At 45.7% G+C, this 16061-nt stretch overlaps 1 protein-coding gene across 10 annotated transcripts in view; it reads left to right on the top strand.

Annotated features, from left to right (window-relative positions):
• Positions 1-3985: 3985 nt before the first annotated feature.
• Positions 3986-16061, top strand: part of CSMD2 (CUB and Sushi multiple domains 2) — a 548097-nt gene continuing 536021 nt past the window's right edge. For 9 of the 10 annotated variants that reach the window (XM_073317325.1, XM_073317326.1, XM_073317333.1 and 6 more), the window contains exon 1: positions 3986-4323. In XM_073317325.1, the coding sequence (XP_073173426.1) occupies positions 4167-4323 (157 nt within the window). In that variant the 5' untranslated portion in view covers positions 3986-4166. The remainder of the gene's footprint in view (positions 4324-16061) is intronic. The other variant, XM_073317329.1, reaches the window with a different exon arrangement.

The raw sequence follows: 16061 nt of genomic DNA on the forward strand, positions 1-16061 counted from the left end.
TGAAGGTATATCTACTACACTGCAGCTGGGAGCATGCTTCCCAGGGCAGGTAGTGGCATAGCCTGGCAGAGGAGACAATCCTTAATACTGCTACAGCTAATGAAGATTCTTCTTGCTCCCAAGCCCTGTTCCTGCTGATACGTAAGGCCATGAGGTGCGAGAATTATTAAACTAGGTTGTACCTGTGGACAGGTTTATCAGCTCTGGTTAAAACACATTTTGGTTTGGGGAGAGCAGTGGAATCTGAATGGGAAGAAGGAAGCCAGCACAGGCCAAGCTTCAGAAGCACTGGTTATATCTGCAAAAATTCATTTGGCAGTTGTGAGTCCAAAGCCCCCATGTCTGTGTGTGCACCGTGTGTATGACTGTGCCAAAAAAAAAAAAAAGGCGGGGGAGGCAGGCAAAAGTCATATTTTTACATGTAAAAGTGCCTTTGAACATCTGCAGGCACAACACTTGGGTGTGGATTTTTTTCATTCCTGCAGCTGTTGCACCTTCTTTTGAAATCTCCACTCCATGTGCAGTCTAATATAAAAAGTGAACTTTTCTATAATACATATGCAAAGTCACAGCGACTCCAGCCTCTGTATAAACAGAGATTATTTTCTGTATGCGGCTGTTGGCTAATACTTTATGCCCAGCTAAATGCTGCTCTTTTCACCCACAGCACCTGTGTTTGGTTAACAAAGTACACTTTGGGGATATTTTTATTTATCCAAACACCTTTCATATCCCTATGGAGACTTGCTAATTGTGGCGCTTTTTATCTTGGAGAAACATTCTAAGATCATGAGCCCTGATGAATTCTAGGACTCCTCATTCATAGCCACGGGGTCTGTATATACATGCTGGAGTGTCGTCTAGCAGCAGTAAGGGGTCATGGTGTCAGAACTCCCAGATGATGTCCCCAGTTTTGGCACCAATTCCCTTTGTGATCCTGGGAAAATTCTTTCTCCTTCCTGTGTCTCTGTTTCCTGATCTGTAAAATGGAGCAAATACTTCCTACATACCTCCAGACAATCATTGTGAGGACTAACTAAGCCCAAGTCTACATTACAGACCTATATTGGTATAACTACATTGCACAGGGGGATGAAAAATCCACACCCCTGAGCGAGGTCATTATACCCACCTAAGCCCTGGTGTGGACAGCTCTATGCCTCCCATTGACATAGCTACCGCCTCTTGGGTATGTGGATTAACTACATTGACAGGTGAAGCTCTCCTGTCGATGTAGTAGCATCTTCACAAACGTGCTACACGAGTGCAGCTTCACCGCTGTACGTGAAGACAAGTCCTAACATTTGTAAATCATGCCAAGATCCTTGGCTTACAGATGTTCAGCAATATTATGTTTATTGTTGTGTTTTGGGGGGAGAGGGTGTGTGTGTGTGTCTGTGTGTAATTATAGTCATTTACATGGCTTTGGCTCTGTTTGGAGAAATGATGGGATACAACGGGTGTTTTGAGCCTGGGGTCTGACTGTGGGTGGCAGTGCAGAGCAAAAATTCCCTGCTCCTTACTGGGTGGTTAGAAAGGCAAAATCCTGTGTCTAGTCTACTGTGGAAGTAATTTAGCAAGTTGTTCAGCTGCGGAGTGGAGGTTAAGAGCCGGGTTAACCAGAACACACACACACACACTTTCAGATGAGGGGCAAGTAAAATTAATCCTGAGAACCCTGATAGGTTTCTGCCACAAAAAAGAACTTGTCTTTACCAGTCATGCCCATTACCAAATATATGCAAAGCTTTTAAGAGAGATGGAGACCCTATGCCCAGCATTGCTATGAGGAAGACTTTTTTTTTTTAAAGCAGTTGATTTAGAAAAAGATATGATTTTACTAAGCAGGAATAAAGTGGGATTGTATCTCCCCAGTAACTTTATTATGTCTGCATATTGTTCTTGACCCCTTGCTAGTCTTCTTTGTCTCACCCTATAGCCTGTGAGCAGCAACCAAATCACACATTCAGCTGAATGCAACGCCAGGGGGGTTTCTCGGAGAGAACTGTCTGTGTAAGGGGCAAGGGATAGATGGAGCTGCGCAGTGGAGTACCCTCCTCTCTGATCCTTTTATATCTGGAGCCATGCCTTTGAACAATCAGGTCTATTTGAATAGGACACTGCAGTTTAAACAGACATAAAGCGACTCTTTCATGTACTAGCCCTGGTTGCTTTGGCTCTTGGCATCGGTTCCCGGTGGAGGGATTGAAAAGCAGAGGGGACAGAGTGAGAGAGAGGATTGATTCGCGGGTGGAGGGAGAGATGTACCAGCCCTGGGTATAAATGGTTTTCTAGCTGTCAGATGAGCTCATTCAAGGCAACCGTAACAAGTCTGAAGAAGGGGGTTTTGCAGCAAGGAACTGCAGCAAATGCAAAGCAATAACGTGTGTGTGTGGGGGGAGATGGGTGGCTAGTTCAAAAACACCCCCCCTCCGTCGCTTTAGAGGCGAGCCAAGGGAGGCAGGGATCGCAGCTAATTCTGGAGCAGCAGCGCTCACTCGCAGCTGGCATTGCAGACCGCCCAGTGGTGCCGCTGGACCGGCTCTCCCCCCCCCCCCCCACACCCCATGTGTTGCAGCTTTGGAGGAGGTTGCAATGGGAAAAGCAGCAGCAGCCCTTCCTCTTTCGCAGTGGTGCATGTTCTGGATGCCAAGGCAGTGTGAGAGCCTCAGATCTGCTGTGTGTGTGTCCCCCTCCCCTCCCTTCCCGAGGCGTGTCTCTCTGCCTTTCCCATGCACCCGCGCCCCCTTCTCCGGGGGGAGGCAAAACCTTCAGCTGGGGCCCCACCACCTCGGATCTAGTCCTGTCCCTTCGGCGCGGAAGGCTGAGCGGAATCCCCAGATACCTGGGGCGGGGGGGGTGTCTCTTGTGTTTGCCCAAAGGGACTGAGCTTAAAACTGTGTGAATGCAAAAGGGGGCAAAGGTGTGTGGGCTTTCTAATGTCTGGTGTGTCGCGGACGAGCCCCCACGGAGCTGAACATCATTGCGAAGTGCCTGAATGTGGCTTTAACAGGCTGGATTTTTTTTTATTTGCATGCAACCGTAGGGACAAATGTGCTAGTCCATGCAAAAAAAAAAAAAAATTAAAAAAAAATAATAAAAAAAAGCCAAAACCTTCCTCCTGCCAGCTCTGCAAAGCAGCAGCCCAGTGAAAAGAAGCATGCGCTGATTTGGGAAGAGGTGACGCAAAGCCCCCCCCGGATCTCCAAAAACATTTCCCCCTCTCCCCCGCTACAACCAGTCCCACCTGTCAGAACCTAATCTCTTCCCAGGAACACATGGTACTGGGAAAAGTAACAATTGCAAAGCGGGGAGCTTTCTCTGGGAGGTGTCTCCCCCCGCCCCCCAGCCTTGCAATCCCGCTTGTGTTTGTAACGCAATTTCCTTGGTCACGAAAAGGGTCCATGTCATCAAGGTGTTTACACAGCCCCCCAAAAAGACGGGGGGGGGGGCGTGGGAATTCTGGATGATGCATGCAAGATTTATTCTAGCGGATATGTGAACGCCAAGGAGAGCTGCCGATTGGACATCATATCTGTGTATTAAGAGGAATCTGCGGGAATTGCTTCTCTAAAGGAGACGAGACCTGGGGTGGGTATTAAAATGAACAAATAAAGGGGATCCTAAAACATAATGTGTTGTTTGTCGTTTCTGGGAGGATGGAGGGAAGGGGGGGGGGTAATAGTGGAATAAAAATCTTGAATCAGATACTGTGTGTGTGTCACACACGCAACCCCTCCGCCAAAATAACACAGCTGAAGTGCCCCCTTTCCCAGGATTTAAGAAAGAAGAGAACAAGGATGTGGAGGTGATTAGTCACCTGGATGCTGCTGATGTTGATCAAAAAGTGTAATTCCCTAGGAACCTTCTGCTGCTAATCCTGAAAAGCTTGATCCAAGATAGTCATTTTTAAGTGAGGGGAGGGAGGGGGAGAAAAAAGAGAGCCAGCCCTCCTCTCCCCAAGCCAGTGCGAGAGTTGGTTCATTCCAGCTGCAGAAGCTCAGAGCCTTCCATGCATTGGGATTTTTTCCCGAGCTAAAATAATAATCATAATCATCATCCTGACCTTCCCCACCCCCCCTTGCTTCCTCCTCTTCCTCCAGCCGATCCGAGGACCATCCCAGTTGTAAAGGGGAGAGGACCACAAAACCCCACGACCCCTTGACATGCAACCTTCTTTGGGATGGGACAGGACGGGATGCAGCTGCGGCTTTAGAAGGAATTGGGGGAAATTGGGGATCTTTGCTCTCATGACGGTGGAAGTGAGCTACTGGAGCCGGATTCTGCTGCTCTTTGTGGGGTTGTTGGCTGCATCAGCAACCGGTGAGTGCAATGGAGGAAGCTGGCAACTTTGGGAGCTTCCCCCCCCCCCTCACCTCTTGCTGCTTGATTCAGATGTAATTCTCTTGCATTTGGGGGGTTTATATATATATATATATATATGTGTGTGTGTTTTTGTGTCTCTATTTGGGTGGGAGGAGGAGATCCTCCTTTATAGCCCATGCAGGGATCACGTTTGTTGCTGTATATCTCCATAGGAAGATAAAGTTTGCAGGTACTGTATATCCTATGGGGGCAACAATTTTACAGTCTGTGTTCATAAAAAGGTGTTTTTGTTTCTTGTTTTACTCCCCAGCTTCAAAGGATCAGATCACTATGTCCCAATTGTGAGAGGACCAAGAAAAATGCCATCACTTCTTTTTTTTTGGCATCTTAGTTCATTATTTCTCTACCCCAGTGTTTGCCTACAGCCTATAAAATAGATTGAGGGACTTCTTACATGCAGATGGAAGCACTCTTATGATTCCTCCTTTCTCCTCAAACATTTCGGATTGCGGTGCTTTTAAGCACTAGCTGTTTGGCCCCGGCATTATATAGATATATATTTTTAGCCAAATATGTAGTTTTAATCTTAGGAAAGGTCAAAAATAGATTTTAAAGATGAGGTTTAACACTCTCCCCCCGCCCTTGCTTCTGAAACTGCCTTTGCAGCATAGCCGAAGCGAAGGATTCAGTTTGAAACTGAAGTTTGTGGTTTTTTTTCTGCTGTGGTCTTGTATTGAGTCTGGCTTTGTGTAATGGCGGGGGGAAAGGAGGGGGAAGAAAAACATTGTTCTTTTCTTCCTTTAACACTGAGGGGTTCCCAATTTCCCAATGTTTCTAAATAAGGTTTGTCTGAATGTGCCTCATGCAACAAGGCCAAAAGACTGTGTGTGTGTGTGTGTGTGTGTGTGTGTGTGTGTGTGTGCACATGGGGGTGGAAAACTGCCTTTTTTTTCTTTCTTTGTTTTTTGTTGTTATTGTTGTGTGTTTTTTGGTAAACTTTTATGTTGTATTTGAAATGCAACACTGATTTTGTGGTGTAAGGCAGACTTCCTCCAAGGAGACTCAGAAAGACCATCAGCACCTTTTCCTCCTGAGGTATCCAAAGAGTTTTACCAACCGGGGGCACCAATTAGGGTAGGAGGAAATCAGTTCCTTGGGAGTAAATATACAGATAGAGATCTTCTTGATTTTTTTTTCTCCCCTCAGCACAAGCATTGAGTCTGTCTGAGGACAGAGAAACCTCCCCCCAGCTCTGTGCTGTTTGGCTGGGTTGAGTGGAGTGCTGGACATAGACCTAAATGAGTGATTTACTATTTCAGGGGTTTACAATTCTCCTCTTTCTCTCTCCTTTCCCCCTTGCTCCCCATTGCTATATTTGACTCGTGCATGCAAGATTTTTGTTGGTTTTCTTTCAGTGCCTGGTTGTTTTGTGTTTAGTCCTTCTTGCTAGCACAGCTCCCTTCTTTTTTCTCCATTTTTGCTTCATTTAAAATTATACCTATCCAGGGTCCTTCACCGTTGGGCTGTTAATTGATTTGTACCCCCTTCCTCTTTTACACAAGTGCCAGCTCTGCGAAAGCTTTCCAGAAGTCCATCATTGTTTTAGCTGCAGTAGGATCACGAGGCAATGATCTCTCTGTGTGTGTTTGTGTGTGTTTTGGTTTTTTCCCTGCACGCCGCCACTTCTTCATGAGATTCTGAACAACCTTTTTATCAAAACAAGGGATCAACTCTGAGATTAGTAAGATGCAGCTCGTTAACAGCGATGCTGTAACTGTGCCTATTGGGTGAAGGTGCCTACTGGTTCCTGCAGTCCTCCGATCAGATATTTTCAGGTTAGCCTAGGGTTGGACTCGCTGGTCCTAATAATGAGCCTCTATGGGACCGCGTCCTCAACATGCTATCTCTTCAGCCTAGCCTTTCCCTGGGGATTGCGTGGCTAGCAATAACCATGAGTTCCCATAGTGTGGCACTAGAGGTGTATATATAAAACTATCAGTTAGTAGTTCTAGCCTGTCTCAAAAAAAGAAAAAGAGCAAAAAAAGAAAATTGAGAAATCATACTGTTATTACATTAACCTTACTCTATCTAATTATTTAGAGCTGTCAATATTCCTACAGCCTGATACAGTTCGGGGGCGGGGTGGGTGGGGGAATGGCAGATTGCTGCAGATGATCTCTACAGATGCAAGTGTTTCTCAGGAAATTACAAGCATGGTCAGTTGTCTTAATCTTCTGCAAGGAACTGAACCAACTGTAGCTAAAGCTATTCTCTTTATAAGGTAGGGGACATGCATTTTTCTTCAAAGAACAATAAATTTCTTACACACTCGCTGAATTTAAGAAGAGGTGCAGGAATAACCTGGCAGAGTTTGTTGTCTGTTTCGAGAAGATACTGGCGACTAGCAATATGCTGCTAGTCAGAGAGAGGGCATACCAAGTAATAGTTTTGTAGTTTTTCTTATCCCTCAAAGGCAAGTTCTTGTCATGATAATTTTTCACCCTAAGCTATCTGTGCATTGTTAATGAAAGATGTCTCTGAGATGGATTTGGGGTGCATAGGTTGGATAATATATATGGACAGACACATACAGCATATATTTTTTTAAAAAAGCCGTTGTAATGGAGGTCATTTGTACCATTATAGTTAAGACTGTGTTTTGGTGATTAACCTCCTGTTGATGACTGGATTATACAAAGATGTACTGGGTTGGAACATGGCCTAGACATTTGTTTCTTTTGTCCGGATAGAAAGTAGTTTTGGCTGATTTCTTTCTGAAAAGATGGGAGAAGGGAAGGAAAGTTGAGTATTCATTTTGAGCTGCTGTATGGGCACACAAATAATTCATTTTATTAATCATCCCCTTTTAAAGGGAGTTTCTTTCGTCGGATACGCCGGTACCTCGTACAGCAATAGCCTAGGATGTAACAACCTAGTGGTGCAATGGAGTTTAGGGCTAGACTAAGCCTGTAAACAATGTCCGATATAACTGTAATGAATTCCCTGCTCTCCCCTTATTCCTGGGGGAAGGGAAGCAGTCCTTTATTCCAGCCTTTTACTGGGTGCAGCTTATTTCCTCCTTCATGTTGGGACAACCCTGGCTAATGTGTAGAGGGCCGGGCAGAATAGGGGTGTCAGCCAATCCCTCTGCCTCCTTACATCCTTCCTGCCCACCTGCTTGCGAGAGGTGGGAAAACCAGGCACGCTGCTTCTGCTCTCCCTCCTTCCAGCAGTGTGGGGACCGTGGCTGCAGCCTCATGGGAGTGCGGGCTAAGCTGTGACTCCTCCTTCCCACATGAGACACTGCTAGGGCTGTAATAAACTCGCTTCATGCAAAGGTTTCCTTGTCTCCATCCATGCGCTGTTCATGCTCCTCAGTTTCCCATCAAACAATCAGGTTCAGACCCAAAATCTCAAAGCAGAATTTTTGGTGGAAAAACCTCTTAGTTTGGCCCAGTTTTGTGCTGGGAAGCTAAGAGTTGGGAATGAGCCTCCCAGGCAGAGAATTGGGAGTGTATTAGGCTGGGAGAAGTAATGGTTCCCCCGGGGGTTATCTCTTTCTCATTGGCAGCACAGAAGCAGTTCCTGCTGGCCAAGTAAGAACATTTCTGAGCCAGCTTTCAGATGGAGCACAACCGCCTAGAATCTTGGGGGATGTATCAGCCCAGTTCAGAGCAGGCTCCATATATCTGCATTTCCTGAGCCAATTGGACCAGGATGCTGGTGCGGAATTGCATGCGGTTTTGCACAGGGAGTCACACGGATTCTCTTCAAGTATAAACTGTTAGTGAATACGCTGGGGGAAGTGTTCCTTGAATGTTCACTACATGTCCTGAAGCTTTGGCTTTCTTTGCATTTGGGGGATCAGGATGGGAGTGGGAGAAAGTAATTTACTGGAGAGACAACATGGTGTAATGTCTAGGCCACTGCCCTATGATTCGGGAGACCCAGGAGCTATTCCATGCTCTGCCACTGCCTTTCTGTGTGACCTTGGGTAAGCCACTTCCCTTCTCCCTTGCCTATTTAGGTTCTGGACTCTCTGGGGGAGGCTCTGCCACTTACTTTATGTTTGTGTGGCAACTTGCGCAGCTGGGCTTGGGCTGCTCCACATTACTCAAATACAAATAATTATGTAGCTATTGAAATCTCAGACCTTAATTTCCTTCCTTGCCAGAAATATCTGTAGTTCCCCAAATATCTCCTGGTGAAATGGTTTATTTTCTGGATTGAGCCGTCTCCCAGCTGCAGTGCTACAGAGGATAGGTGTCTGATCAGACTAATCTTGAGTGGCCAGCTTCCAATTGTCTAGGAGCTTCTGTCCGAAGGGGAGACACATCAAAACGGGTTCAGGGAACATGATCCAGGCAATCTGCCATGGATCCCAATATTTGTACTCAGTGCCAAGTTGGTTCAGTTCTGAGACTATCACTGAGCAATTTGTCAGGATCCTTTGTACTATACCTGCTTTATAAGAAACCCTTTTTCCTTGCTCTGCAAAAATGGCTAGTCCAGTTGCTGGGAGAGGGCACAGTAATTCCCTTGTTCACCACCTTCACCTGTATTCCTGGCAGCTGCCAACCATGAGGCACACTGTGCTGCTTGCTGTCTGCTACTGTCTCCTGAGAAGCCACTTATCTATGAAATGTAGAACTTTGGTGTCTCAGATTTGTCAGTGTCACTGGTTAAGTCCAGGATTGTCTATTGAAAACGAGGGCCCAGAGCTGCAAACCTCGATAATTTGTTCATATCTGTTCTCCACATTTCTAAAAAATGAACTAAACTCGCAGTCTGTAGTATCCATCGTCTGCATTTCTTGGGGCGTGAGCCTGGCCTGACGTCATCATCATTATTACTTACGGTACATATTGCAGTAACGCCTCGTAGCCCCAGTCACAGACCAGGAGCCCATTCTACTAGGTGCTGCAAAAACACAGAACAAAAAGAGAGTCCCCGCTGCAAAGAGTTTACAGTGTAACTCCTGCATTCTGTTGGGCACCGGAAGGACAGAGGGATGTGTTCTTTGGTCCTCTAGAATGATGACTGCAGCACCAGCAGCCATAGGTTAAGGGATGGAGAGTAGGTGAAGGTTTACCAGGTTGGGACGTAAATCTTGCTTGCTGTTGATTGTGGTAGTATCTAGGGGTCCCACTCAGTTATCGGGACCCCCAGTATGACAGGCATTGTACAAGCACATCCTGAAAAGACACTTTTGTTTTTAATCCTCAGAAGATGGTGAGTATGTGGAGGTAGGAAGTGAGGGGAAGGAGAGTCTCCCTAATATATGAGACTCCTGCTGGGGTTTCTTCCATGATCCAAAGATCTGATGCTACCGGTTCTCTGGTCTCTTCTCTCCTCCTCCCACCAAGGAAAAATGAATTCTAAGCTGCTTGCTAGGCCCGGGTGTGAAATCTGAGCATGCTTTGCAATCTTGTTGAGGCAGGCTTGACACACAGATCAGTTCCAGCTTTGTTTCCCTGATGTGTGTTTGAGAGCCCCTCTGCAAGGCTGTGTGCAAGAAAAATGAGGACATTGGACTAACTGAAGCCTTGGATTTCTCTGAAGTTTGGATTACTGTATGGACAAAAGAAAGGTGCCATGAGGAAGAGTCCAGGGGGATCCCTGGCTTTTTGATACCTCCTGAAAAGAGAGGCTGGTCTTGCACCACTGAAATCAATGGGGATGTCGTCACTGACGTCATTGGGAGCAGGAGCAAGTCCTGTAAGATGTGGAAATTCTATAATGGTTATCTGTCAGTAAATGTAACTGGAAGAACACTACCGATGGCTTGTTCTGGGCTGTTACTTATTTTCAAGTTGGTTGTCATCAAGAGTATAGGCAACATCTTTCTATTTTAAGGTTTTATCATGCTGCTCATTACCATAGTATCTGAGAAGCTTCCATGTTAAAAAAAAAAAATCAATCCCATTCTTGAATGCTTGAATTACTCACAAAGCCTTTCTGTCATTAGAGCTAGAGAGTGCAAGCATCCAGGGAGGCTTATTGAGGATTGGCAGTCCTTGATAGCCTATTGTCACGATTATTGTAAAATAAACGTGAGTTTTTAGAAGGGGCATATAAAACCACCTGCTTCAAGGCCAAAACCAGCCTCTAATTCATGGCGGTCAGGAGGAAACTCTCCCTGAAGGCAGGTTATCCCTTAACTGAAAGGGTTCTTGTACCTCCCTCTGCAGCAGCTGGCTGGAGACAGGATACTGGTTTAGACAATCTGTTGCCGGGTGATCATTCTTAGGTTGCTATGGAGAGAACAGAAAAAGCATCTCAACTGCTGTACCAACTGTTGGTCTTTATAAAGACACCCAGGCCATGGGCGTACGTCGAGCGCTTCAGGGGCACTGCTGTGCTGCTAAAACTGCTGCGAGTCTGGTGAAGACGCTCTATGCCGGCGGGAGCGCGCTGTGCACATGAATGCTTATGTCGGTGTCGCGTACGTTGCCCCGGGGGGGGGGGTGGAATGTTTTCGCCCCTGAGCAACACAGGGTTCGCCCACATAGGCTGTAGTGTAGATTTCGCCGTAGGAATTACACGGGCGAGTTTAAAAAGTCTGTAATACGCGGTGACTTTAGTGCTGCGCGCTTGGTCACTACTAGTTGCAGAGTGGTGCTCTGCTCTACGTCACTCATTTTTAACCCTTTTCGGGCGGGGTGTTGTAAGTGATCAGCACTTGGTCCAGCGCAGCTGTGATCAGACTCCGTGGTAACCCCTCCCCCCCCCACCGCCCCAGACTTCAGCAGGAGCCGAGTTAGGGTGACACTAAGTGCTCTTGCAGATCACCCCCTCAGATGATTGTAATGTGAAATATACATCATTCTTGTCCAGAAGAAACTGATGACAATATTAATGGTCAGAGATATTCTGGAAAACTCAGGCAGTCTAACCTTATTTAGCATTGGTCATATAACATACGCCCTGTGGAGATTCCCAGCTGTACCTATAAAGAACTTTTGTGAGAGCTGACTCAGGAATGGCCTTTGAGTGTCTCATCTCTGAGCTTCCTTCAGCTGAAGGCAAGTCCTTAACAGCGTTTTCCACGGTGGAGCCCTAGTGTGAAATAAGGAAATGCTGTCTGCTGGACAGACGGGGACTTCCGATTCAATGATTCTGTTCCATCTCCGCAGCTGGCCGTGGGAAAGAGAACTTCTCCTGTCTGACTTCCATTTACTCATCTGTACAGCAGGTGGAATAATGCTTACACGACAATGTTGTTGTGTATAAAGTGCGTTAAGAGCCTTGGAGGGAAACTGCTATACAAGTGCAGAGCTTTATAGCAACAGCACGTAAGACTTCAACAGAGTCCTGCTAATCTGCCTTTGTATCAAGAATATCCCAAGACAGTGTGCCAACGTTATCTTCCATTGGTTTAAGTGGCATTCTATCGAGGCTGTATTTTATCCAGTAGGTTTAATAGGTTTTCACCTATTTCTTCTTTCTTTTCACCTATTCCTTCACACTGGTAGCTAGTTGGTCTGGCAATATCCGGAATGATCCAAGGTTTAAAATGTATCCACTTGTACAAATACAAAGCACAGAGCTCCCAAAGTGTTAGATAAAAGCTATAGGCCTTAAGAATAGGCCAGGAACTGGTAAGTTAACTCACAATGATCCTATATTCATTGAATCTATCAGTTCAGCAGTCAGTTTGCTTGTTCAGTCTATAGTGATTGCAAATGTCAGAGATGATATTATCACTGTTTAGGCAGAAGGGGGAATCCATCTTTTCCAAGGGCAGTCTCTGGCAGACGAAGATGTATGACAGGAGGTTAGCAAGTTCAACAGGCCGCTAAGTATTAAAAACAGGAAAATTTTTGAGTCCACCCATTGAAACCTTGGCAATGAAAAAGCAGAGGCGGCCTTATCAATTCTGCATATTAATGGGGGCTTTATATTCTAGCTCTGTAGCTTAATGAAGTCTCTGTGAGGCTATTTATAGGTACAGTGTACATATGAAATGTATTTATTGGGTCTTCCCTCCGTTTCAAGGAAGTGAGAAATCCAGCAGTATGTGCGCAAAGCATTTGACTTCTTGCAGTTACAGAGCAAAGCCTAGGTCATCATGCTCTTCTAATACCATCAAACCTCTTGGGAGGCTCTTTGGGAGAAGATACATACCTGGAACCAAGTGACTCCTATTTTCCTATTCTGTCCCTTCCACCCTCTGCTTCACCCTTCAGTCTTAGTGAGTGAGTGAATTTAGGGTTCATGAAAAGATGGAAGACTAGTACTGGCACCAACTCCTTAAACTGATCCAGAAGGCTCCTGTCAGAAGGCCCCCCTGCTAAAGTCCCTCTTCAAGACTTGTTTCTGCCATGTCGCTTCATGTGAAACGAGCTGACTCACGTAAACGGCCTCTTCATAGAATCATAGGACTGGAAGGGACCTCGGGAGATCATCTAGTCCAGTCCTCTGCATTCAAGGCAGGACTAAGTATTATCTAGATCACCCCTGACAGGTTGTTCCCTTTTCCCCTAACCGTTGTCCTTAGGCTGTGAGCGCTTCAGGCCAGGGACCGTCCCTTCTTGAGTGTTTGGAAAGCACTTTGTGGGTGCTGTAATAATCATCAAAGCAATGGCTAGAGTCAGGTCTTCTTTGGGTGAATGGCATGCAAGCTTCCCTGTTCTGCCGACTATTCCCCTCCTGAGTTCCTATGCAGCACTGTTCATGCATCTTGGTCCTGACTTGCAGCACACCCCAGGATATGGAGCGAAATAAGGGCTGCATCCTGCAGAAGTGCCCTTCTGGGGAATAAGAGAGGCCCCCTTGTACCTTCTAATGAGCACCAACATACAGAGACCATAATTCATCCCTTCAGCGTTTAAATCCTGGGGCTCCAACCAAAATCAGGGCCCTGTTGTGCTCGGTGCTGTATGTACACCTAGTAAAAGACAGTCTTTATCCCAAAGAGCTTACAATTTAAATTTATGAGCTAGGAGGGATGATTATCAGCATCTTACAGATGGGGAATGTACATCCAGAGAGACTGACTTGCCCAAGGTTGCGCAGGGTGGCTTTGTCAGAGGCAGGAATTGAACACAGGTCTTGAGAGTCCCAGTTGGTTGTCCTAACCCCAAGATCATCCTTCTCTGATTTGCCTATTAAAATATTTCTCTGTGTGGAGTATGTGTAACTTGTACTGGCGACAGGCCTTGGTAGTAGCTGTGTGTGCGCATAGTTAGAAGGTTTTGACACTCCCATCAGTGTGGTATCTCAGTGCCTGTCACCTGGAGTTTTGCTCTGGCACCTGATGAGCCTGCATTATTTTTATGGAAACCAGGATACAGTGATTAAAAAAATACTTAATAGTATCCCCCATAGTTACTGTATTGACGCTGCGCTGCTTGGAGTGAACTATGGTGCAATTATGGAAATCAGTGTACTTTGCTTCCAATACACACAATGCAGCGCAGTAATCTGCAAAAATATATACTCCAGACATGCAATGCAGTGGCAGACTAATGTAATGGTGGTTAATGTGTAACTGGGAAAATCCCATTGATTAAAGAAATCAAATTAACTCTGGTTCAGTCTCTTTGCTCGCTGCCATGGACACCGCCAGCCAGAATGGGGATATTATACTTCACACTGAGCCCAAATGTGTAACTTTTTTTAACACCTCCTTTGTGAAGAAGCAGAACAGAGGGTTTTTAATACGTCACTTCACAGTAGATTAAGTACAATGTTCTTCCTCTATGTTTAGATTCAGCGACGTCCCCATTTTCCTGATGGCGGGAATAATCGACGGTCTTTATTAAACGAAGGTTTTCTTGGTGTGGCAATGAACTATCTAGTGTGTGTGCACGTCCAGCAGAGGTTGGTGGTGTGGATTCAGATCTGCACAGCTCTAGCCGAAGCCCAGCGGTGCTAACAACCAGTGGAGATGCTCCATTCGGCCATGTGCTTCTGGAGCAGGAGGGTATCGTTTTTATCTCTGCAGCTGGGAGGTTCTGAGTGGCCTCCTCGGCTTTACATCCTAGGGGTGGCTGAAGTGCTAGGCAGCTGAGTGTCTGTTATGGAAAACCAGTGTAATGATGGGCTGGAGTAGCACAGAGTTCTGGGAAGCTGGTGGTGGGGAAAGAGTTGGGAAACTGCATCTTCCCCACTCCTACAAACACATGCAAAGCATGCTGTTTTATTATTTATATTGCGGTATTATCCCGGAGCCCAAGTTGGGATCGGGGCCCCCGCCGTACTGGGTGCTGGATAATGTAGTAAGAGACCGTACTTGTCCTGAAGGAGCTTGCAGTCTAAATGAAGATAATATGCAACAAACAGATGGAGTGTGGGAGGGTGTCTGTGATAGGGTCATGTAACGACAGACTGGTTGCATTCACAAGTTGCAGGTTTTTTAGTCGATGTTTTGTAAGGGTCTAAACATTCAAGATGGATTCATGGTAACAGTAACCCCAGCTGGCCACTCGCACATGGTGGTCATGTCTGACGGTAGAGTGCTGTTGGAGATAAGTGTCAAACTAGGATTTCAACAGAGTTCCCAAAGTGGGGTATGTGGACTGGTCCATCAGTGGTGTATGGGCCACTAATCTGGTGGTCCAGGGAGATCTAGCTGGTCCTGGCTGCTCCTCCTAGTTTCCAGCTGCCAAATTGCTTTGAAAGAAGCTAACAATAACTTAAATGCTTTGCTAGGGAGTCTTTTTTTTCTCCCATATAAAGCATCACTGTTGTTGACACTCATTACTGTATTACACTAGTAGTTAGAGGCCCCAGCCAGGAATGGAGTCCTATTGTGCTAGGCAGCATGCAGACATCGAGAGGCGGTCAGCACTTACATCTACGTAAGCAGAAAGTTGGATGGGAAACAAAGGCAAAGGGACTCTCCCAAATTAACAGAGTAAAGATTAGAGCCTAGATCTTCTGACTCCGAGTCCAGTATCTTATCCACTGGATTACATCATAGGGATGTTATGAGGCTGTTGATGGGAGAGGAGATGTTCATGAGACACTGTCTCTATATGAAAATATTGTGCCCATGCTAGCGGATCTGGAGGCATTTACAGGAGCTATGGTGAAACCAAAAAGTTTCTCAATCCATTTATCAAAGTGACTGCAGTCTTCGTTTCAAGGCAGATAAAACAACAATGAATATCAAGTGAAGATGTCTTTATCCAGAAAATTTTTAAAAAAGAAAAGGGAGAAGATCAGGGCGGTTGGCTGCTGTTTGTATCTGCTCTGTGAAAAGTTAAGCCTGTTCTATCCTAATTAAATTACTTTATTTGGATTTCCCTCACCTATCTTTAAAGCCATAGATTTCTTCTAGTATAAATCGTGCAGCTGCCTCTCAGACTGACTAGGAATTGAGAGAAAGACATGGTAGGTGTGGTAATATCTTTTATTGGACCTACTTCTGTTGGTGGAAGGTACAAGCTTTCAAGCTACACGGATCTCTTCTTGCGAGACCAAGTCAGACCAATGGACAATTTAGTCTGCTAACCTGTCTCGGATCATGATGCTGCTTCAGAGAAAAGTACAAGGAAAACTAGAAGTTGGTAACTATTGAATAAATTGCACAGGGAAGAAAGATGGTGCTGTTAGATGGCTAGTCTGGGACTTGCTACAGACTTTCTGTCTAATCTTGGGCCAGTCACTTAGTCTAATTTCCCCATCTGTAAAATGGGGACAACAGTGTTAGTGAATTCTCAAACTAATTAGGCTTTTGAAATGATTGTCAAACTTACTCTGCCAGCTGTTCTTAGGCTGGTTTGAAA

This window comes from Lepidochelys kempii, chromosome 19, assembly GCF_965140265.1.
Source record: "Lepidochelys kempii isolate rLepKem1 chromosome 19, rLepKem1.hap2, whole genome shotgun sequence".
NCBI lineage: Eukaryota > Metazoa > Chordata > Testudines > Cheloniidae > Lepidochelys > Lepidochelys kempii.